Source organism: Myotis lucifugus, unplaced genomic scaffold, assembly GCF_000147115.1.
Source record: "Myotis lucifugus unplaced genomic scaffold, Myoluc2.0 scaffold_17, whole genome shotgun sequence".
In the NCBI taxonomy this organism is placed as follows: Eukaryota; Metazoa; Chordata; class Mammalia; order Chiroptera; family Vespertilionidae; genus Myotis; species Myotis lucifugus.
The window spans coordinates 8,868,971-8,894,758 of NW_005871065.1; the positions used below are offsets into that span (position 1 = coordinate 8,868,971).

Here is a 25,788-nt window from a genome sequence, read left to right on the forward strand (position 1 = left end):
CCCAATATAATCCATTCTTAAATCCATACCATTACCATCAGGTAATGTTTTGTTTGAAATTCCCCATTCCCTTAAAAAAAAACACAAAAATCTTATCAAAAATATTTTATTTACAAAAAGAATTATACTATACATCCTATACTGGAAATACATTGAATAATTGCTAAAATAAATACAGGCAATTAATTCAATCTTCTATAAGAATGAGAGAATTTGACATTTGAATGTTATCAAAGCTTAACTTAGAACATAAATAGTTAAAAAGGCAAACTCAAGTTTTAGTCTCATTTATTGGCACGGTGTTTTGTTTCCCACAAGCTCTCCAATCAGTGAGAGATGGAGTGGAAGAATGTTATATACCTTGTTGTATTCCAAAGGTAGAATGTGCATCTTTTTCTTAGGATAAATGGAACATGGATGTCTGCTTGAAAAAAGCAGAAAGGCAGGAAGCACATGGCCCAACACTTCTCCACATGACTCTGCTTCACCTACTTTCTATGCAACTATTCATGGGTTCAATTGTGTTTTTAACACAGGTCTACACAGCACCAGCTACAAAGCAAGATGGGTCGTGTCAAGTCAGACTGGATAACTGAGGCTCTGGAGAAGCGAAATTAGCTAGACTACAGGCATCTGGTTTGTTAATTTTTCATGTGCCAATTTTTGATAGTTATTAAACCTTGATATCATTTCTACTATGTAAACATATTTATGTTGGTCAGCAGAAAAGATGAAATTATCTGTAGAATAATTCAGAATAAAAGCCTCATTAGAAAGTAAAAGGGGCTGATAATTGGAGCTTAAACCAGCCATTTTGAATCTGTACACTTTACATTTACTTTAATTTATCCAACTAAATCCTGGAAACCTCTGGCTAACACACAAAGTGAACTGGCAAGCTGGAAAAGACAGGTAAAACATGTTCAATATATAGACAGGATCTGGTGAATTCAAGCCACAGAACAAAATTAACTGCATTGTATTTGTCCAAGTTATACAGATAATTTTTCCACTTCCCCTATTACTCAGCCTGGGAAACCATTGCCAGAATCTTTGATTATTCATCTGTGATATGCATGTTCTGTCCAGTGCTGGCTGCCCAGTGTTTTCTTTTGAGCATTCCCTTTTTTTTTAATCTTATGAAAAAAATTGCACTTTTCTACCCTTTTGGCCTTGATTTTCATTTATTTACTTTTTCTTTCACACATAAGTATGTATTTTTACTCCCAAGGTGTGACAGATATTATTGGCCTTTTCCAAAAGAAGTTTTAAAAAGTTAAAATATTGGAAGTTTAAATACTTTTTCACAGAAATAAACTATTCAATTTGAAAAGGTAGAGAGAGAAACATTTTATTCTTTCTATCATGAACAACATCCGTCAACCAAGCTTCACATTTTGGGTAGGTTTTATAAGTTTGAACTTTTTTTTTTAGAACCTATTTTATTTTATTTTTTTATAAAGGAAGAACAGGTGTATTTTGGCAGAGAAGTAAAATATAGAATATGCAAGATTTGTTTTAAAAATGGGCATACAAAATTTTAAAACACAGTACAATTATATAAAAATACAGCACAGCCAACGGCCTTAAAATTTCCTTTGGCATTTCATTTGGTAGAGTTAAACAGAAAATCCTTTCTAAAAAACAATTAGCTATCAACACAGTCCATAAGTTAGGTTGTATACATTGTAAGAACATTTCCTTGAGTTTCCAAAATCCTTTCTTCCATGATAACCCACATAAAAGCATGGCTAGTGAGGTATATAGGGCAAAACACTGTTAGGCAGATGTACAGTAAGGGAAAAGTGCATAAACAAAGAATTCTTCCCATTTTCATAGAAATAACAGGTTACATCTGAGTTTCTTCTTGTTGATGTATCATTTTACTTTGGCAGAATCAAAATAAACCCATAGAAATGTCTTTGTTCAAGTCCCAGCAGCAGTGATATGTCTCCTGTGGTGGCATTCTCTGATGCCACAATACTGTACGGTCTTTACAGGAACTAAGGTTTTGTTTGTGTCCCCATGTGTGATTGCAAATGTCAATCAATGTAAGATCATACATCAAGCACCATGTCATACTGTTGTCCCTTCTTCCGCCTGCCACACTTATTGATGAGAACCACATACAGAGTCAAAAGCATAACCCAATAGCATACATAGAGCAACGTTCCAACAATTAGCACTGTCTGTTTGGAGTCTGAGAATGGCTTTTTAGATTCCTTATAAATGGTGAAAATCACACCGCCCAGGAGGATTGTAAACCAAACTGAGACTGGAATGAGTCCTATGAAATTCACAACAATGGTTTTCCTTCCAGATGTGCCCCACCCAGCTTTGTTTATCGTTGCAATTGCAAACATCTTGGCGGGAAGTAAACTTGACATGTACAACACTGAGTAGAGGGACATGAAGACCATGACGATATTTCCTCTAAGGCAGCTGGCAAAGGATGATTTGATGAGACCTACTAACTGAACAGTTAACAAGAAGAGGAGGATGTTCCAAATTTTACCCCGGTAGAAGAGCTGGATTACCGTGGCAATGAGAAAGAAAGGGAAGAATCCAGTGATAACCGCTTCGTAGGTCATCCACAAGTGATGTTTATGAAACCACATGGCATTGTACAGCCACTCTCGGAAGTAGGACTTGCTCCAACGGGTCTGCTGGTTTAACCATCGGAGATACTCGACAGGTGTTTCCGTAAGGCACTTGGATCGAGCTGTGTATTTTGTTGCATAGCCCAGACTCAGCACTCTGTTCGTTAGATGCCGGTCATCACCAAAACTGCATTGGCTGCCCATAAATTCCTGATTGTACCAGTCTTCTACAAATTCATGCAGCAACGAGTTTCTGTACATCCCCAGAGGTCCACTAATGCACTGGACACACCCAAAATAAGACTGGCAGGCCCTTTCTATGTTAAAAGCCATCCAGTATCTCACACTGCTGAGGAAGGAGATCCAGGAATCATACTTGTTTAAAATCTGCAAAAAGGAGAAAATAGTAGAAGGTAAGCCTTAGTTAAAAATACCAACATACTTTCAACAATAAAGAATTTAAATAAATAAAAATATATGTATAGGGTGTCCCAAAATTCACATAAGATTTGAATTTTTGCGTGAGCATTAAAAACAACAAAAAACAAAAGCCTAATTTCACTTGGTTTATTGAATCAGATTCTAATATCTGTTGCCTTTTGATTTCAATCCCTTCAATTTGATAAGCATTACCAAGTACCAATTATGGCCCAGGAGCAGGGACAATGAAGACCAAAGAAGACCACGGCTTTGCGTATGTGCCAGCAAATCTGTGGAGGCCATTTACCCGATGTGCTATTCCATACATAACCCTATACTGTATACTTTATGAAACAATAAAAAATTTACAATTTTTATTATAAACCTGTGTTTTCTATCAAAATTACTTCTTGCGTGAATTTTGGGACACCCTATATTATTGCTCTTAAAATTAAAAAAACAAACAAACAACAAAATCCGTACCATCCTGCCCTGGTCAATAGTTTGAGTGTTGACCTGCGCACCAAAGGTTTGAGGGTCAAGGCATGTACCTGGGTTACAGATTTGATCTCCCACCCTGGTTGGGGGAGGCAACAAACCAATGTGTCTCTCTCACATCCATGTTTCTCTCCCCACACTTCTCTGTTTCCCTCCTTTCCTTCCACTCTCTCTAAAAAGCAATGGAAAAATATCCTCCAGTGATGATTAACACAAAACAAAAAAGCCATACCATCCTGAGGTTACTTAATAGAGTAAGGTTTGTTATTTTGGCTTCTTCCCTCTATTTTTAAAAAAATATGATTTTTTAAATTTATTTCAGAAAGAGGAAGGGAGAGAGAGAGAGATAAAAGCATCAATGATTGGAGAGAACCATTGATCAGCTGCCTCCTGGGGAGGGAGCCTGCAAAACAAGCATGTGGTCTGACCAGGAATCGAACTAACCTCCTGGTTCATGGGTCAACATTCAACCACTGAGCCACACTGGCCAGGTTCCTTCCTCTTTTTGACATTATATTTTAATGACTCTGATTCTATTTTACTAGATTAATTTGATAAGTTGTGTGCATGCATTGGGACTTTCTGATGATAAATATTTTCTACTTCATTCTCTGTTCTCTTTTTGCTATGCTTTTTGTTCTTGTTCTATTAAAATAGTGAGATTTTTCTTTTTTCTTTTTTTTTTAGTCTTTAGTTCTCAGTCCCTAAATTCTTCTTCCAGACACTTTCCTGCCATCTAGGATGTGATGGTTTTCAAGTTCTATTGCCTCCTGTTCTGGTTAATTTCCAACTCATCTAATCCTTGGCTATAAATTTTCCTTCTCTTCCTTGATATTTTGCAATGCCAGTGATAAAAGGGTTTGCTTTGGCCTTCCTCCAAAACTTGAATCCTGAAATAATGCTCCATGTAAAGGCTATTCAAAATTATCAGCTTTTCTTGGCAATATTTCTAAATTCTCCCCTGTCTCAATTTTGTTCTGTGTTCATCTCGATTTCACATGCTTCCTTTTTACCACCAGGCAACTTTTTGTCCATTGTAGTGCATTTTCTTTGCCTTCACTATCACCACAAAAATATGACATGGATTATACAGCAACATAATACCTAAACTTTAAAGTAAAATTTCAATGTGCTTTTCACATTTTGCTAAAATCTAATCTCACATTTGCAAAGAACTCATTTTAACCTTAACACACTTTTGCATATTCATTTTCCCATTCCAATATCTGTTTCACTAATTATTTCTCCATTGATAGCAAATAATGTAAGATAAAGAATAATTAGTAAAAAATAAATAATTGGAAAACCCACTTATTAATCAATTGCTCCTTTATCTTTCTCACTAGTATAAATTTGAGTTGCTGTTTCTCTTTTCTTTCTTTGTTTTCCAATTTAGATTTTTTGATCAATCACAAGTTGGTCAGCTTTTAAAGACATAGGTATATGATAGGGAATCCATCTCCTGCCACATTTTAGTTTATTGTCAACTAAATGAACTCTAACAACAGATTTTACCAAAACATTAAGTTATGGCTCAAGACCGTAATTTATCAGCCACTAAAGACATGGATTATATGCCAGGACTAATCAAAGAAATCCTAAATTTTTTCAATTAGACAAAGAGGCAGTAAACTGGGTTCAAGACACTTCTAATGTGTAATACCTGGCACAGAGTTTGGTGTAGTAAATGCATATTCAATGAATCAGAGTGCTACCAAAGTGACTCAGGCAAAAACGAAGCCATACTACACACCTGGACATCTCCCCCAACACCTCCAACCATGGGGTCTTCTTCTAAAACTTTTACCATCTCCACAGATGAGGCTGGGTCTAGCATGGTGTCTGAATCACAAACCTGCAAAGAAGAAGGAAAATGAGTTAAAGAAAATAAAGAATTATAAGAGCGATTCACACAGCCAACATTTTGCATAGATACTATGTCTTCAGCCTTCTGGTCACAAATATCACAGGGATGAGTTTGTTATAGCATGGTCAATACAAAGAGCTTGTTTTCCATCAAGTTCAGTATTTAAGTTATTAACATAGCTGGTTAGAACAGCTGAAGCGATGTGCTGGGTTATCCTAGGGTAACTAGCTTGTCCCCATTTGCCATGGATATTCCCAACTTTGGTCCTTGTCCCAAGGACTTTAGATGTCCTTTTTCTTTTTCAAATGTCTTAAATAAGGCTTTTAGGCAACTTGTCCCTCAGGTTTGAATGATGATAGGAATACACCCATGACAGTATTAAAAGGGAGGCACACTTAACAGTTATTCCCCCATTAATGTGATGAATAAAAGACAGAAAATTCTCCTGTAGCCGGGTGTATATTTCTGAGGCAAGATGTCCATGACTTGGGCTTCGCAGATGACATTGCATCAGAAAGGGAACTAGCAAGATATTCAGACCACCTTTTATATTCTAAAGTACTCAAGTATTCATCTAGCCCTTTATGTATAAAAGCAGGTGTGAATTATTTTAAACCATTCTTGAAATGTTCTTACAAACAATGTTATATGGATTTTTTAAAAAAGGAATTCTGAAACCAAACCACTATGACTTCACTTCAAGAAGATTATTTGGATTAATCTATGCCTGTTAGACCCCTGACAGAAATTTCCACGGAAGGCCAAAGTGGACAGAGTGATAAACAGTACTTTTTTTGCACTCTGATTTCTGAACCAATTGAAAAAAAAAATAAGGCAGATGAGAAACCAAAATATATCAACTGTATGCCCATAAAGCTGACAGAGAATTGGCCTTATGTCTGTGGAAGAGCAGGCTTCATAACGATGTTCTCCAGTATAAAACAGTATTACCTACATAATCAATAGCATTGAAGGGGGCCAGCCTCCTCCTGCAGATACAGTGCATGCTCCTTTTAAAGGTATGACAAATGCCTGCTCTTTGGCAATAGCCCACTTCTAGGTAAAAGGAAGGAGAAGTTAGGCTAACCCTTCCTCCTTCCATACTCAATCAGATTAAGTCACTTCTCTCTTAGAGAGGAAGGAGTGAGACAGCTGGGAAAGGCTACTACCTTTTCTCACAGATGAATCATATGTGTGGGATGGTGCTTCTTCCACAAGATCAAAGAAAATCAGAAGTAGGAAAAGTGCTGCCGCCTCTCTACTCTTGAATGATGCTAATAAACGCTGTATTCTTTTCTGGGAAATGCAGTAGGATCTTAGTAGATAACGAGTGATCAGAATGGACAGGCAATGAAATGAACCAGTTTCATACCCCCAATCAAACAATAAATGACATGATTGGCAGAGATGGGGGTTGTTATCTGTAATTCCCATTATTTTGCCATCAAGTCTGACTATACTGAATGGATTTAATCAAGATTAATTTATTCATATCACCAGTATATATCTTTACAGTTCTCCAAACTACTTCATAAAAATAGTAGGGATTTGGTTTTTCAAACAACAAAATGTAGAAATCTCAGCATTTAAAAAAATGTGTCAATTTTACCAATAGCTATTTTTTTCTGAAAATAAAATAAGCATTAAGGAAGAAAGTTGGTGAATACACCAATTTAAATGCATTATTGGAAGTTATGGTTAAAGGGAGCAAATGAGGTTATCCAGTTCTAAAAAGTGAACTGAACATCTCACTGGTGATCTAAGAACTAAGTATAGCAATGTCAGGGTTAACTTCTGAATTTTTAAAATTTTACTTAACATTTAGAAGAACCCATTTTCTAATTAAAAAAAACATCCATTCATTATTACATTCTACTTTGGTCCAGGATGGTCTCACTTACTTTAGGGGGGAAATTTAGGAAACAGTTAAGCATTAGTTTTTCATTGCAGAAAATAGGATTTTACTAATACTTGGATTTGCACCCATTCAACCCAAGCCTCAGAAACCTAAACAAACTCCTCCGAGGCAGCGCTTTGCCTCTGCCATGCCTTGTCTATCATTGGTTTGTATTGGCTAGGAGGCGGGCAGGCCTGTAGGGAGGGTAGAGAAAGCGAAGGCAGAAGTCCAGTCCACCTTTAGAATCCAGCATCCTGAGAGTTTAGGGCCACACCCACCTCTATTGACTCAAGCTGGGAAAGGTAAAACCAGAAAGCTAAAATAAGACTAAAAACAACAGGAAGGGGGCAATCTAGAATTAATGTTCAAGTAACTCCGCCTGCTTGTGAGCATAAGCAGACCAAGGCAACTGCCTCTTTGAAATGACTAAACTTGAACCTAACTTCTGAGGTTCTGCGTGTTTCAATTGGCCCTGCCCCTCCCAGTTTCCAAGTGCCAGGAGCTCTCAGAGAGAGACTGTTTGCTTGGTGAGTTTAACTGCGTTGGAAAGGAAAGCTCTCAGAAATCCCTTGGAAAGGAGTTGGTTATAGTAGGTTAAAGAGCCTTAAGAAGTTCAATTTCTGGATGTTATTTGGTGATTGAATGCCAATAGAAAGCCACCAGCTATGAAGTCTGTAAAAGCATGTATGTTCATGGACCTACTATTATTGTTTTTAGTGTGTAAAGAGTATGATTAGTAATAGCAGGAACAGGATTTCCAGTTGTCCCCTCACTAATCAATAAAAAGTATGTAATATCATGAATGTCGGTTGCCTATTTGGCTCTAGGCCAGAAGCTGTGGGGGAGAACATTGGCCAGTTCACAGAGTTTAACCTCACCTGGAGAAACACTACTGGACATGATATGTACCCCGGAAACGATGAGAGCACAAATCACAACATCTCTCTGTCCACACTGAATGTGTCACTGTAATTTGTTTCCACCACATGAATTTTGACTAAAAGGAGTGGAAAATGTCAAGACAAAAAGACATTATTGGGAGATTCTAGCCACCTCATTTTTAACCACAAAACATCAACTAAAGTGCATGAGACCATCTGTCTTCTTCCTTCACTATCCTAGCCAAGAGGTAAACCTTCCTCTTTCTTATCTAGAACAGTTGAAAATTTTTAAAAAAAGAAATATCTTGTAACACAGGGAAACTCAAATTTCTATGTCCGTAAATAAAGTTGTATTGGAACCCAGGCACACTCATTCACTTTTATATTATCTATGGCTGCTCTCACACTAAAAGAGCAGAGCTGAGTAGCTGCAACAAAGACCACATGCCTACAAAGCTTAATATTTACTATCAGGCCTTTACAAGCAAACTTTGCCTTGGGACGGAAATAATTGGTTGCAGCAGAAGGGTTCTCTTTCCCAAAATAAAAAATAATAATGAAAAGTTGAGATTAAATATGTTCTAAGTCCTACTTTTAATTCTAGTAGATTTTTAAAGGTTGCCTCCATCTCCATGTTATAAATAACATTAACTGTATAAAAATGTAAAACATAATTAGATTTTTTTTCATTCGCCAAGATTTGCTTATTTTAAGAACAAATGCCCTCAGAATCAAGAAGCCTCAACTTAAGTCTGTGTCTAACTACCTCTATCACCGTGAACAAGCCATTTACCATCATTGAGATACCAGGTGAGACAGCCTATAAAAGTACTTTGTAAATTACAAAGGACTGTAGAGAAGTATGCCATTAGCATTAAGTAATAATTCTTACATGCTTATACTTCCTAAGTAAATGCATACCTAAAGAATAACGCCCCTCACCACAAATAGATGGACCAATAGAGAAAATCTCTAATAGAATCATGGGAATTAATTACATATGGAGAATCTTTTGTGTCTAGAACTATCTATAATAATCATCTATAAATTATTAGACTGTAAGTCCATTGCAACTTGTCTCAGTGATCTGAAAGTTAATCTACCTCATTGTAATTTAAATAAAAATTTCCTCTAGAAATATCACTTAGTCTACCAAATGCTTTCTAAATTCTAAAATGCCTAGTCTCTATGTTTCACTTTAAAAAATATATATTTTTAATTGATTTTTAGAGAGAGGGAGCAAGGAAGAGGGAGAGAGAAAAATATCAAAGTGAGAGCAAAACATTGATCAGCTGCCTCCTGCACGCCTCCTCTACCAGGGATGGAGCCTGCAACTGGGGCATGTGCCCTGACCATGCCCTGACTGGAAATCAAACCAGCAACCTTTTGGTGCATGGAATGAAGCCCAATCAACTGAGCCACACCTGTCAGGGAAGTTTCACTCTTTTAAAAACTGAGGCCCATAGCAAGTAAGCAGCAGAGTTGAGTTAGAATTCACATTTCCCCATTTCTAGTTCAGTGTGCTATTAATCGTATCCTCTAAAATGAAGGATACAAGGAGACATATAACTCTCTCAAAATCAGCCCTCAGAATATTTTGGTTGCTTATACTTCCTAGTCAGAATAGGAACCAATCATATTGCATACAGTGGATGCTCATTACTCATGGTAGTGACTGTTCTACAGTTTCTGTGAACACTGAATTAGCAAATACCGAAAAATTGCTTCTAGAAAGAATATAGGGTTAGCTTCCTCCAAGCCTCTGGTCACAACATTTTTGTCTACTGATCATTACCTAATTTTGTTTTATTTATGTTTAAATACACTATATGAGTCATTAACATTGACTAGAAGGCCAACAGCCCTATTAAGTCTAAACAAAGCTCTCCTAACAAACATATTTTCTCCATAAAGCAATTGCAGCCTCTTGCTCTAGAGAGCCCTTCAGGACCATACTTGGGGCCATTTAAAAGAGCTACATCACCAAAGGGAAAAAAGCACAAGAATGTGAAAACTAAAATATTACCTAGCCTGTAAGGAAGTTACTTGTTTACAGTAGAAAAGCTAGAACAAGAAGGCAAAGCATGGTCTTGCTAGAGTGAAATTTTTGCCACTCCACATGTCTGCAAATGATCACAAAAGTACTTGCAAACATTGATGTGAGGTTACAAATATGTTTACCGAGTGGCATAATTTACAAATGAAGAACCCATGAATAATGAGGGTCAACTCTTATGAATGATTTAGTCTTTCTCCTGCTCAAAGGATCTCGGATACCTAGGGTGCTGCCAAATTAAATAAAGGCCAACAGTCCAAATAAAATTGCCTCTTATATTCTTCCCTTTAGAGAATGTCCATGCTTATTGTACATTCTCTACCTGCTAAATCCCTAATGCACACATTGGGGAATATTGTTTTTTCCTTTGTCATAAAGACTGGTGGCCACTTATGTTGGCACTTATCAATGTTTGGAGATAAGAGATAGGAATGAATAAAGCAATTATATAATCTAACTATCAAAGGATACTTAAAGTCTTCTGATATTGAGTATTAAAAAGAACAAAAAGTAAATATAATATAATCCCAAAATTGTTTTTTAAAATAAGGGAAAAATAGAAAGGTATACACCAGAAAGTACTAAAATTTATAATCTATGGGTCATGTATTTGTTACTGATGATTTTAATTTTGCTCATTGTGCTTTTCTATAGTTTTTAAATACGTGTTACTTTGGTAAATAAAAAGCTAATATAAATACTATTTTGAAAAGATCAAAGACTTTTGCCGTATCTTAAACCATATCTAGATAGGTCAGAATCTGTTCTGCTTTGAAAAAGTTTCCCCAGAAAATACCTAGATTCAAAAATGAAAACCTTCTGTGAACACTGAGTTAGCAAATACCGAAAAATCTTCTCTTCTCACTTTATTATTTGTCTTCTGTTTTTCTCCATCTCTGAAAGCAGCCACTAGCATCTTAGATGAATTTGCTACCACACTGGCTTTCTCCTAACCAGTGATGGTGAACCTATGACACGTGTGTCAGAGGTGACATGCGAACTCATTTTTTTGGTTGATTTTTCTTTGTTAAATGGCATTTAAATATATAAAATAAATATCAAAAATATAAGTCTTTGTTTTACTATGGTTACAAATATCAAAAAATTTCTATATGTGACACGGCACCAGAGTTAAGTTAGGGTTTTTCAAAATGCTGACACACCGAGCTCCAAAGGTTCGCCATCACTGTCCTAGACTAAAGCTTTCCTCCATATTCCATGTCGGTGTTAATTATTTGAGTGGCTTTAAGGCTGAGACAGTAGTCAGAAAGAGGAGTAGAAATAAACACTGAGAGAAATGGAGAGGTGGTAATTGATATAAATAAATCCTTTTCTGGAGGAGACCAGAGGAAGTTGACCCGGAGAGCCCAAGAGTAGAAGTAGAAATGTTAACCTGAGAGAGATGGTGAGGTTAGATACCCTTGAACCTGTAAATAGGAGAGAATAAGAAAGATCTTGATGGCCTTCAGAACCAGTACTTTTGCTTTTCTCTTTCATAGGAGGCAAGGTCATCTGTTAGTAGTTAAGCAGGGAGGAGTTTGGGTAGGGAGCTGGGAGAATGATGAAGGTATGCAATAATAGGTCATGAGAGCAATAAGAAAGACATCTATCTATTCAAGATCAAGTTAAGAGTGCTGACCAGTGCCAAAGACCCAGCTGCAACTGGAAATTAACCATTTTGGTCATGTCTCTGCACAGTGAAGCAGTGTTCTCCAGCCAGGTTAGCAAGATAGTGAACAGATGATCAATTTCGTCCCTAGCATCATTTTCTCTTATGTATAAGCACCTGAGTCTTGCTTGCCTCCTTCCTTCCCTAATAAACCTGAACTCCACGTTCGGGGGTTAGTCACTTGTAATGCTTAGTAACCAAAATCCTGCACCCCCTTTCTCCTTTGTCTTTCTGTGGCTTCTCCTCTGCAACTCTCACACCCAGGGTCAGTCAGAATGTTATAGGGCATACCTGGCTACTAAATATTGGGGAATTTGATTGATGAGGGATGGCAGGATGGAACTACCTGGTTTCAGAATGCCACAAGGTGGTGTGTGTGTGTGTGTGTGTGTGTCTGTGTGTGTGTGTGTTTTACACTTCCTTGAGTACTTGAAATGGACCAAGAATCCCAGGAGGATTCAGCTCCCAATTACCAGCTGTTGCTGGGTCAATCTCTCCAGAGGCTTCAGCCTGAAGGAAGGAAAGGTCTCCGGGCTGATTAGGGCTCTAGCAGCAAGCCTACTCCAACATTTCATATTGAGTATTACTTTTTTCCTGGACAGGCACAATGTCAGGTTGTCAAGGATACAAACAAAATTCAAAACAAAAATGATGGGAAAGGGGGTTTGGGAGGAGCAGGTTTATAAGAAGGAGGAAAACCCACACAATCATGTCTTGATTATAAATGACAAGTGATTGTTTTAACTACAATTAAAAGCAAAATATCAACAGATGTTTTCTTATTTTACGCCCAGGGCATCATTTTTCAATCCTACGCAAGTTCCCCAGTCATCCCTTCCTTTAAATGGGTCACTTCATCCCTCATCTAGGCCCGAAGTTGCACAATGTAAGTAGGTATAAAATGTCCTGAGTTAGCTGAAACTACCTTAATTGTGAAAGTTCTAGAAATTAGGAGAAACTTGGGGATGAAACTCTATCAAATCCCTAAATGAGAACTAAATATGCAGATGGGTATCAACTGAAGAAATGCCCCCAAACTCTTCAGATATTAACCCAAATTAACAGTTGTAGCAACTGACAGGTATTATAATTTTTAAGAATTACATGATTACATATATATAAAAGACTAACTGACTGAATGACCTGTAGACAGTTTGCTATGACGTGCACTGACCACCAGGGGGTGGACGCTCAACACAGGAGCTGCCCCCTGGTGGTCAGTGCGCTCCCACAGTCAACCTCCCAGGGCCGGCCAACCTCCCACAGTCCCTCCCGCTGGCCAACTGGCCCCAATCACTGGCCAGGCTGAGAGACCCCATCCATGCATGAATTTGTGCACTGGGCCTCTGGTATAATAATAATAATAGGAAACTTGTAATAATATTAACATCATCACTAACAACTTTTGCTACTTTTGTAACTTTTGTACACTTTTGTCATATTTTTTGAAATCATTACCTCAAAACCCTTGTAAGATTGCTTTCTTTTACCCAGAAAACTGAGGCTCAGGGAAATGGCCCTGCTCAAGTCATCCAGGTAGAAATATGTGGATTCAAACTTCAGTCAACTGACTCTAAAGTCAGTGCCCTAAACCCTGCCCTGGCAGGGTAGCTCAGTTGGTTAGAGCATTGTTCCTATATGCCAGCGGTTCTCAACCTGTGGGTCGCGACCCCTTTGGGGGTCGAACAACCCTTTCACATATATATATATATATACATATATAATTACATATTTTTTTGTGATTAATCACTATTTTTTTGTGATTAATCACTATGTTTTATGTTCAATTTGTAACAATGAAATTGGGGGTCACCATAACATGAGGAACTGTATTAAAGGGTTGCGGCATTAGGAAGGTTGTGGATTCTATCAGGGCACATACAAGAGCCAACCAATGAGTGCATAAGTAAGTGGAACAACAAATCTTTCTCTCAAAATCAATTTTAAATCTGAGGGGGAAAAACAACAAAAACAAGAGGCTGCCATCAGAGAAATGTACTCAAAGTGCTCAGGCAGCACAGGAAAAGGAGCAAGGAACAGACCACTCTCAGTAAAAATAAATAAAAATTAACACACACACACACACACACACACACACACACACACTAATTTAAAGCCAGTGTCCTTTCCCATGCCATTTTACAGAGACCCACTAGGCGTGACTTTGTGGCAATAAAGGCCACACGGTATATGGGATCTCCTAAAACCTAGGATTGTTCTCTTAAGAGAAAAGGAAGATTTCTTAAACCTGAGACATGTCTTCCTTCTCATATCATCATGGCCAGAATCTATGAGCATCCTAAAGAAAAAAGCTTCCGTAAGGACTAGGAGAGGAGAAACCCTACAAGTGAGCAGTCAGGAAATTAACGAGACACAGCCCAGCCTAATTTTCATGTGAGCAAACACCATCACAAATGCTTTCAAAGGTCAAGTTGCAGTGAGTGAGGTAATGCTGTTTGGGGAGTGAAATAAACATTACTTCGGTTTTGCTCGGGGAAGGTTTTTCCTTTTTCTCCCTGTTTCATATTTCTTTTCTTTGTCTGTTTTGAATTCGTTACCCTTTTCAATCAAAATCGTTCTCATCACCCTCATTTGGCCAGGTCTCTGTGAACACCGTTTTATAGCCTTCCTTTGGGTCTGCAGATTTTTTTTCCCCTCAAGACCCTCTGCTTGGCAGACACTATTTTCTTACAAGGCTGGGAATTTTAAGAGTGTGGAAAATGACGTTGGATTTGACTTGGCAGAACCAAGGGGGGCAGGGAAGGGAAGGGGAGAGAAAGTAGGAAGTGTCTCCTGTTCAAAATAACCTTGATTTCCAACCAACAGCATTGCACAAGTTAAGCATTTTCATAGATAGTCTTAACAGTTTTACAAGGCTTTTCCCCGCCTCTTTCAAAATGTGCTTTCAACAGTCTTGCTGTTTTCAAATGCACTGAAAGAGGCACTGTGTTCAGAAGTGACAAGGATGGGCTATAAGCATATGACTGGAGAGATACAAAAGCTGCTTTATTTGGATGTATGTTTGCCCTGGCAGGAATTCGGAAACCTACCTGCACATAATCCACGCTTCGTCCCAGGGCTCTGAAGGCCGTGTACATGACTTCTCTTTTTCCACCCCATTTCTGCATGATGCAGATACTTTTGTTGGACAAGACCAACTGGGTGACATGTTGGGAGCTTTCTTTATGGGACTCCTCCGTCTCACCGGGACCCTTCTCGTGAAAGTTGTTCTTCCAAATATAAGTGGCTGACCTGTCCCTGCCCATAACTTCACTGAAGATGTCCATCATGTAGAGGTCATCTTCCGAGTTCCCATCTATGACCATGACCACTTTAATCCCAGGGTAGGTGAGCCTTTTCACAGATTGCAAACATTTCCGTAAGTAGTCTGGATCTTCTTGATACGCAGCGATGCAAAGAGCAACAGTTTTGTTCAATTTAATGGGGGTTTCTAAGGATTTTTTCATTTTTCGGTGCTCCAAAAAGGCAAACAGGCTTTGGATGATGAGGTGTGATGCTAAAAAGGCACCATACAGTCCAAAAGAGAAGTAGTAATTATCTGTTTGGATAAACTGGTAGCCAACAATATAAGCAGCTGTGATTCCAAGGAGGAGAGAGACTCCAAAAAGTGTGGTTCCAATTATTCTCAGGATACATAGAAACCTCTCACAATGCATCTGTAATATAATCAAAGATACTCTTGGTTAATGACTCTTGTTCTGCACCTGTTGTGTACATGGTTATCATTAGACGAGGAGCATTCAGGAGTTCTAACCTCGAGTTTCTCACTAACTAGCTGTGACTTTCTACATCTCAGTTTGCTCATCTGCAGAATGGGAATATAAGGATGTCCTCCTATGAATGACACCTCAGAGGGCTGTTTCAAGAATCAGATGACATGATGGCCCGTCGCATTATTGAAAACCACAATGTGTTAAACAAATACATGGAACCCGTTATTTCTAGTGTGTTAGATCATTTATCTAAGGCAGTGGTTCTCAACCTTCTGGCCCTTTAAATACAGTTCCTCATGTTGTCAGTCATCTTTCTTCCTACACCATGTTTTCTCCTCATCCCCAATACTGACCAGCAACAAATCCAGAAGAGATTTTACTGAATTGCTCATGTCATTTCATCCTATCTCTAGTGCAAATCCCTCAGCTCTCACCCTTTCCATGCACCCAGCTGAGGTTGGAGATCAAGTTTCCTACCTGGATTCTAGTACTGGTTCTTTCATCAACTAACTGTGTAGCCTTTAGAGAGTCACTTTACCTCTCTGGGCCTCAGTTTTTTTCATCTGTTAAATGAGGGAGTTTAGACTCAATTATTTCCAACATCTCTAATGACATTAAAAATGTGTCATGCCTAGGTGTCCTGCACAGACATCTATCAAAGCCCCTGTAAGTCTGCATTGTATTCTTTTTTTTCAGATGGCTGTCTCCTCCACCCATCACACTAACACCAGACTGGGATCAGGAACCTTACCGGACCACAGTAAGCATATAATAAATGTTTGTAGAAATAAATCATCAATTAAAGAAATAGCATCATGCTTAATTTCAACAGGTAACTTTCAAATCCTCTTAAAAGCTGTAACACATTAGACCTGAAACACATTTCAGCTCTGAAACACATTTTTGTACTCCTCCCTACAGTTTGTGTATCTCCTGGTTCAGGCTGGAACAACTAGAATACAGGAGGACCACTTTTCTGTGTTTTCCAAAGCATCTTCAAGCCCGAGCATAGAAGAGGTGCCTGGTAAGACCTTTTTATTTATTTTCTCTTGTTGGGTTTCTGGACCCAATTTCAATGTGTGTGGGGGAGGAGGTTGCCCACATATCCAATAAACAGTACTCTGGCCACCTGCTGGGTGTCCTACAATTTACTTAATTCTGTTAGATCCCACAGGTTAAGGGTTCAGTCCCACAAGACTGCCCTCCATCCCACAACCTTCTGATCCCAGTCCCAAGCTCAGGTTGTTACCTGTGCTTCTGACTGTTTATCAGAGGTTCTTAAGACCCCCTTTTCCTTGGATTGGATGAATTAGTTAGAGCGGCTCACAGAACTCAGGGGACCCATTTACTCACCACATTACCAGTTTATGATAAAAGGGTATAACTCAGGAACTCTTCCAGGAATGAACTGCAATGAGGAATTGATATAAATGCAGTGTCCCCATCTTCAGTCATTCACACCAACTTCAGGGTTTTCATTATATTTACATGTAATTACTGTTGAAGCTTTTTCTTTAATTCAGCTAGTCTTTGAAAGCTAAGTTAATTTATTTTCAATGGAAACTTAGGCTCAGCAATTATCCCTGCAAAATTTCTTGTTGGATATGCCATCTGTATTTCCCTCTTCCACATTAAGGCTTAAAATTGCATGTCCACATAGCATTCAATTATCTTGTATTATTATCTTGGTTGTTGCTAGTTGTGTGGCCACCACGTTGCTCTCAGCTCCAAGAGGCACCATTCCCGTTCTAGTCCCTGTGGTCATACACTGAGGTGGGTCTGCATTACACTGAGTGTGGCTGCTCACCAGTATGCTTCCTCCTTTGGAGCACAGACTGCTTGCTGTGGCCCTGGTGTTCCAGCCTTTGGAAACTGGAGATGGGTCGCTTCCACTCGGGACTTTTAAAAGAGAGAGTGGGCATCCTGCAGTCTCTTTTCCTCCCACCAGCTCATGCTCATACCAGCAAGGTCCTAGGGCATTGCACAGCCCAAAGACAGAGCGAGCATAACATGTACAACTCGAGCCTAATAAAGGTCATCACAGCACAACTGGAAAATTCAGGCTGCTGGAGAATGGTGAAATCTTTTCAGTGAAAGGCTAGAGCACAGCATCCCTTGCTAATTCAAGCAGCTGTTGGGATGCTTAAATCTCCCACAGGGTGCGTTAGCCAATGCCGAAAGGTGCTGGGAGCACCAGACTTGGAACCTGTCTGTTTCCAAGACGTGAGTCATTCTCACAAGCGTGAAACATTTCAAGGGGACGAAAGCCCTCTGCCAGGGAGAAGCTGAAGCGAGTGTTTCACTTGTGTTTAAAATCACCATCGCCAGCAAAAGAACTGCCTGCTATTCTTTTTCCATTATTCACATTTTCCTTGCTTTTATCAACACACGTGGACAGAGAGTGTTGGCAAAGCATCTGTGGGCCACAGCTGAAGTGGGAACACCACCTGACATCATAGGCGTCTACAGAATGTCCTTTTGAAGCCTGGGCAAAGTTGCTGGTAACTTGAAGCAATGCGGCTAGAACGGAACCTTTCTCTTTCTGCGAGGTACTGCAGTGTTGCCCTGATGGCCGCACACAGCATCTCAGTCCAGGCCACAGGGCAAAAGGCACATTTCAGAGCCAGATTTACTGAGGGAATATGTTGATCTCAGGGAGTGACATACAGGATGTGTTTCTTTATAATTTCCCCTGGGTGATTTCATAGATATGGGCACCATATGTGTGAGACTTTCTGAGACAATCCCCAATTCAAATACTCCGTTTCATAAGCAAACTTTCATTGTCAGACATATGGCTTTATTGTTAAATAGGAAAATCTGGTTAGTTTCACCCTAGATCATAAGAGCTTACTGCTAGATAAAAAGATGATTTAGAAATCTACCTTCCATAAATATTTAAAACATAAAAGTTGGATTTTTTTGCTCAGTATCAGACTTTAGCCTATTCATTAATTAGTTTTAAATGTTTCTTAAAATTATTTTAGAGGAAGAGGGGGGAAGAGAGGGAAAGAGGGAGAGAGGGAGAGGGGGAGAGAGGGAGAGAGGGAGAGGGAGAGAGAGAGAGAGAGAGAGAGAGAGAGAGAAAGAGAGAGAGAGAGAGAGAGAGAGAGAGAGAGAGAGAGAGAGAAGAAAGAAACATTGATCTGTAGGCACCCCGTCCAGGGATTGAATCTTGCAACCTGGATATATACCCTGACTGGGAATCGAACCAGTGACCTTTGGGTGCATGGGATGATACTCAAACAACTGAGCCACATTGGCCAAGCGCCTATTCATTAATTTTTAAGTTGCTACTGGACTTACTAACAATTATTTACTAAATATTATTCTTTCAGAATTCTAAGCCAAACTAGGTGTTCAAGAATGGCGTAATTTAAGATCCACAAAGCCAACATTTTTTTATACTTGTTTTCACTATTGTACCCCAAGAATATAAACCTGGGTTATATTTTTTATAAATATTTACTGAATACCAACCTGGCTTATGATTGCTGTTCAGTAAATACATACTAGATTAATGGGTATAAATTCATCAATATCATATTGCCATCACTGTTGTGTCAGCTGACATTCATTCATCATTTATTAGATTCTAGGCAGTGAGGCAAGTTTTATTTGGTTTGTTGAAAAGCATGATCCTATTTAATCTTAATAACTTTAAGTGGTCAATGTATAGTTAATCTCATGTTACAAATAACATATACAGGTGATGAGGAAACCAAGACTGAATATTTAAGTAAGCTGCTCAAACTTACAAAACCAGCAGAAGCATCCAGCCAGTGGCATAATGCCAGGTGATTCGAATATTCTCAGAAAATATTAGCAGAATAGATTTGAACCCTCCTGGCAGCACTTTTTTTCTGGCTATTAAAACATGTTATATAAGGTTAGGAAAGAACTTTGAAAATGATTTTCCTGCTGTTGTGGAAAATGAGAAATTGACATACACCCAGTTACAGACACACAACTAGCCAATCCTCAGAAGATATCTGGGCTCATATACTTTCCTATGTGGGTACAGCCAACAGGGACATGAAATGCAGTTGGCATAAAGGAAGCTGATGGTTCCATCCATGCAAGAGCAGTGCTCCCCAAATCCTGTTTTACTATAAGAAACTCCTGTTTCTATTGGTCCCACCTGTAGGGCAGATATAAGCCTTGCTGTTAGCTCATATACCCTATAACTCTATAGGCATTGGGCATCGGAGCCTTTTCCTATGCCATGACCTCATATGAACCAGAGGGCTAATGGTGCATGAGAATAGCAGCTGCTCTTTCTGCCCTAGTGAAGTGGTGAGAACTGAATTCCCATACTTTCATAAATTGGTCCTTTTGTTTTGGATCTGGGAGAAATTGAAGTGAATTCAAATTAATTGAGTCAGCATCTGGGAAAGGCTGCAGACTTTAGTTAAAAAGATACCTCTTCTGAGAAGTCCTAGCTTACCACTCCCTTTTGAACTAACTTCTCCTACCTGCCCTCTCTGCACTCCCTGTCATTATCTCTCCCCGAACCCTGTTTTGATTTTCTCAATGGTTCCATGTACACTCTATGGCTATAAGGATGTATGTGTCTCAATCAACTGTGCATTCCTGTACCAAAAAACAAACAAGCAAACAAACAAACAAACAAAACAAGTTCTGGCACATAGTAGGTATTTAATACTACATTCTGAATAAATGAGTAAGTCCATTTGGACTCAGGCAGCCAATGCAGACTAACAGAGCAAAGGTCACTCCCCAAACTTTGGGTCAGTGAACATATGTTGAGCCACTAAGTGTACCCCTCATGCAGCAATTTTTTCCTGCTATAAAGACAGTTCCATAATTTCTTGCTCAGCTATCTAAAGATAATGGTTATGTGTGTGAGGGGGGGAGGGGTTAGGGGAAGGGTATCAAACCAGTTCTAGAATACCTTTGGAAAACAAAGTTAGAAAAGGCAAATAGAAGGAAACAAAAAACTCAAAAAGACCTATGCACCCTCATGCTCATTGTAGCATTATTTACCACAGCCAAGATATGGAAACAACCCAAGTGTCCATCCATGGATACATGGAATATTATTTGGCCATTAAAAAGAATAAAATCTTGCCATTTGTGACCACATGGATGGACATTGGGGGCACTGTACTGAGTGAAATGGGTCAGACAGGGAAGGACAGATACTGTGTGATCTCTCTTATATGTGGAATCAAATAAATAAGTAAGTGAATAAATAACCAAGCTCTTAGATACAGAGAATAGACTGGTGGTTGACAGACATGGGAGGGTTGGGGGTAGGAGAAATGGGTGAACTGTTTATTTCATTTCGTTTTTTGCTTAAATAAATTGATTTTTTTAAAAAAATCATAATATTCCATTATGATGATCAGTTGTTTTTGCATCTATATTCTGAAATAATAGTAATTAATATTTATCAAACACTTTCTATGTACTTTGCTAAGCACTTTAATACATTTCATTTAATCTTCACAGCAAACTTGGGAGGTACTGTCTACCCCAGGTTACAGATTAAGAAACTAAGGTTCAGCCCTAGCTGGTTTGGCTCAGTGGATAGAGCGTCAGCCTGCAGAATGAAGGGTCCCAGGTTCAATTCCGGTCAAGGGCACATGCCTGAGTTATGGGCTTAATCCCCATTAGGGGACATGCAGGAGACAGTCAATCAATGCTTCTCTCTCATCATTGATGTTTCTGTATCTCTTTCCCTCTCCCTTCCTCTCTGAAATCAATAAAGATATGTTAAAAAAAAAGAAAAAGAAAAATGAAACTAAGGCTCAGAGAAAAATACACGATTGCTTAACGGTAGAACTGATATTCACACCAATGATTATTTGACCCGAGACTGTGTTCTTGACCATTACACCTTATTACATCCTTTAATATAAATGTGAAAGATGATACCAGCATATTCTTACAGAAAGAATATGCCCTGGCTGGTGTGGCTCAGTTGGTTGGGTGTCCTCCCCTGCACTGAAAGGTTGCTTATTCCATTTCTGGTCAGGGTTTTGGGCTCAATCCCAGTAAGGGATGTGCAGGAGGCAGCAGGTCAAAGTTTCACTCTCACACTCTCTATCCCTCTTCCTTTTTATCTCTCTAAAAACCAACAAAAAATATTTTTAAAAAAGAAAATATATAACTTCAGACATAAATTCCCAAATATTTTTCAAAACAGACATTTCTCATCCTTCACTATCTTATCAGAACATTAGGACATTTGTCTTTTGCATTTTATCATCTTTGGTAAGTTTTCTTTTCTTTTATTTTCTTTTTCATTCAGAATGGAAGGGAAAGGGAGAAAAAGATAGAAACATCAATGATGAGAATCATCCATCGCCTGCCTCCTGCATGCCCCCTACTGGGGATTAAGCTCGCAACCCTGGCTTGTGCCCTTGACCAGAATTGAACCCTAAGACCTTTCAGTCCACAGGCCGCTCTATCCACTGAGCCAAACCGGCTAGGGCTGGTAAGTTGTTTTTTTAATATTTCAGCATGATCCTTCAAGATAACCTATTAAGCAATTGTCTTGCACATGTGCACTGTAGATATTTGCACTAAACTAATTTAAATAACTGGTCACATTTTTTTTTCTAACCGAAAAATAAAGTGTTAAGTAAAACCAGACATTTTTTTATTCATTCATGCCCCATTTTAAGTTCTAGGTAAAACTTAGGACAAAAATCTTACCTTACTTAGAAATCTGTATCTTTCAGTTGAATGTTAAGTTATATATATATATGTTGAATTTGGGCGTAAGAGGGAGGGATGATGAATGTAGTAGAAGTCAGAGACTACAGTCTAAGGTATATTTGATTACTTACTTAGATCAAGAAAACCAATGATGTTATGCAGGCCTCCTTCCAAGGGTATTCCACCCAGATGAGAGTCAGTACAGGTTTAAAAGTCCAGAAATCAGAATGCCCAATTAATTTAAAATGAAGCAGCTAAGCTTGACCTATGAGTGCACTCTGGTTCCCACGCTATGGGCTTTGAAGTCTGCCTCTTCCTCTCCAGCCCCACTGCGGTTCTCCCAGCAGAGAACCTGGAGCTGAGCTTGCAGGGTTAGGCAACAGCCTTTCATAGGCCTTGTCCCCACAGCTGTGTCTGGATCCAGAGCTTTAAGTTTCAGATTTCTTTCATATGCACCATCAATACTGATCAATCACTCCTAGGATGCCAATACTCCCAACTGCCTTATGGCAAAGGGGAAAATTACAAAAGACTTGACATGGAATCTTAGTTCTGTTCCTCCATTGGCTCCTGGCCACTGTTTCTATAGAGCAAAACTCTATGTGGCCACAAGTGCCACAAATGCCAAGCCTCTTCATGAACTCTTTTCTGATCTCTCTCAATCACATATGATTTGTCCTCAACTTGAGCCCCTATAAAACTTGACTAACCCAGCTGCAGCATGTCCACTTCAAGGATATTATATTTATTATTTCTTGTATTAAATTTCATCCACATCCTCTCTGTGACTTTGAGTAAGTTGCTTAATCTTTCTGGGCAAGGCTGCTTCACTTACAAAATTTTCTTTGGGGGTGGGGAGTGCAGAGTAGAGGGTAGATATAATGTATGTAAAGTGCCTAGCTCAGTGCCTGAGATATATTAGACTTTAAAGCAACAGTAGCTATTACTTTACATTTCTTATGAGTCAGCTCATATTTTGCCTTACACTATAGTTAAAGCCTTTGTTCACTGAATTCCATTAGTATGTGGACTGCATCTTATTCATTTCAATGTGCAGTAAAGATGCAGGCATTTAAGAGGCATTCGTTCATAAATATTCCTTGAATTTAAATATTCAATGGTATGACCTCATTATATTTATTTTGACTCATATCAGTAACATTCTTCTAGATTGTGGACAAGGCAGTATATATGATATCCACATAGGTGACATTCAAAACAGACTTGAATAACTTAAGGTGTGTGCAATGGGATGATACGTATTCTATGCAGATTGCTGCGAGACAGTACAGGGTTAAAACCACATTGGGGTGATGGAAGGGGTTTTTCGGCAGGGAGCTGTTCCCCCATTCAGCTGTCAGACCAGCTGCCCCTGGCTCTGTCCTGGCAGCCTCTTAGGGAAGCACAGCCTGGGTGTGCAGGGATAAAAAAGAGAACCCAGAAAGGGACAAGTGGGGTTATGCTCTCTTCTCCAATTTCATTAACTCATCCCACCCACTCCCTTACATTATGCAAAAGTCAGGAAGCTAATAAGGTAACAGACTACTTATTTTTAGATTTAAAATGTAACTGTAATATAACTTTGCCAAAGGGGGACTGGACACTGGCCCACAGATAAGGGCTTTCCCCACCGTGCCAATAATAAAAAATAAATGAAACAGTGAAAGGTGTTTAAAATTTCAAGAAAAAAATTATTTTGAAAGAAATCTTAGCTGGTAAGGAAACCATCTGTGAAAAAGTATTCATGAAATTCTACATTGTGGGGCTGTTCTATAGACTGACTTAACAAGAATAATTATACAATCTGATTTACTTTCTAGTAACTGTTTCTTTCCTATTCATTCATTGCACAATTCCTGTTTTCCAGGAAGGTAACTGACTAAATATTTTTGCTTCCTTCCTGGAGAGTGACATTCAAATTTGATAGTAGTCATTGACTTAAGACCTTGAATTCCTATAAGTTACATAACTCTCTGATAAAGTAAGGCCTTAGTTCAGCCCTGGTTGGTGTGCCTCAGCTGGTTGAGTATGGTCCCCAGCACCAAGGGGTTGCTGGTTGATTCCCTGTCAGGGCACCTGACCGGGTTGGGCGGGGCGGGGGGGCGGGGGGGGCGTAGCCTGTGGATCTGTGGATGTTTCTCTCCCTTCCTCTCTCTCTAAAATCAATAGACATATTTAAAAGGGGGGAAAGGTAAAAAGAAATAAAGGATTTAGTTCTAAGTGTAACACAAGCAACTCAGGTAATAAGTGTTTATCAATAAATCTACAATACATCAATACATGTTTCTATTCACCCAACTCAGGTTACATATATGTATTTTTCAATGAGTGATGATATCCTAATTGTAACACTATAATCCAGAAATGTCTACTTAGACTTCTAAAGTTATTTGTTCCAAAATTGCAAATGCATACACAACATAATATACATACTAAAATAGGTACTTTAAAGAGTTAAACTTTTATTGAAAATGTAAAAGAATAGCCAAAATACTAGGAAAACTGATGGATTTTGCCTTTTTAAAAAATACAGTGAAAACTAATATAACGAATGCATCAAACTGCATACATTGGGATGGAAAAGTTTAGAATTTAGAGTTCTTTTCAACCCTATCCTATAAAATTTTAAAATTGTATCTACAAAGAGTGTGATAGGCATATTAGTTGTTCTAGCCAATTCCATATAAATACACATTTTAATTTTAAACATTTAATCATTGGCATGTTTGAAAGTGTTGACCTTTTAAATTTTTGTTAAAATGACTTTAAAAATTCATCATCCCGTTTAACATCTCTAAATGTACATCATCATGTGCCTTCACTGCAATGAGAAATCTGCAGGAGGAAAAAAAAAGCCTGAAAATCTACAATGGGCAGGGAAGTTGTTCTTCCTCTTAACTGCCTCACTCTCAGCAAAACATAACTACCAACACTGAGCTGTGAGTCTATATATACTTAGGCCTGGAGTTCGGGGGAAGCCCTTCGTGACCAATCAGGACTTCCCTATCTATTGCGTCACACCTCCCCCCGGGGCGTGACGTCAAAGGCAATCCCAGGCCAGCCACGTGGGTTGGAGGAGTGTAGCGTTTCTGGGCAGCTGTTTGGAAGACACCCGCAGCAGCGATCCCCAAAAGTGGAGGGCAGGGCGGGGGGGGGGGCGGGGGCGACAGGGCTCCTACACGCACCTCCAGGGAGCGTGGCCCTAGCCGCTCGCCCGCCTGGGAGGCGCGCGGGGCTGGGGAGCCCATGTGCGCAGCGCGGGCGTTTGGGGGATGGAGGGAGAGGCACGGGGGAAGCTGGCACCTAAGGCTGTGTAATAGGAGCCGGGTCTTGTAAAGCCTCCTCCCCAGGAACCGCCTCTCCGCTCCCAGCTCCCTCTTTCCAGCCTTAATTATCCTTTCAGCACCGTTTCCCCTCGGCTGCGTCTCCTTGGCTGGAGGAAAAAGCCTCCCTCGCCTCCCCATTCTCACCCTCACACA

The 25,788-nt window shown here is 39.1% G+C and overlaps 1 protein-coding gene across 1 annotated transcript in view; it reads right to left on the minus strand.

Annotated features, from left to right (window-relative positions):
- Positions 1 to 1,335: 1,335 nt before the first annotated feature.
- The window catches only part of HAS2 (hyaluronan synthase 2), a 26,329-nt gene continuing 1,876 nt past the window's right edge, over positions 1,336 to 25,788 (minus strand). The window contains exons 2-4 of the mRNA XM_006085251.2: positions 14,939 to 15,565; positions 5,272 to 5,373; positions 1,336 to 2,987 (exon numbers count right to left, since the gene is read on the minus strand). Of these exons, the coding sequence (XP_006085313.1) occupies positions 2,058 to 2,987; positions 5,272 to 5,373; positions 14,939 to 15,565 (1,659 nt within the window). The 3' untranslated portion in view covers positions 1,336 to 2,057. The remainder of the gene's footprint in view (positions 2,988 to 5,271; positions 5,374 to 14,938; positions 15,566 to 25,788) is intronic.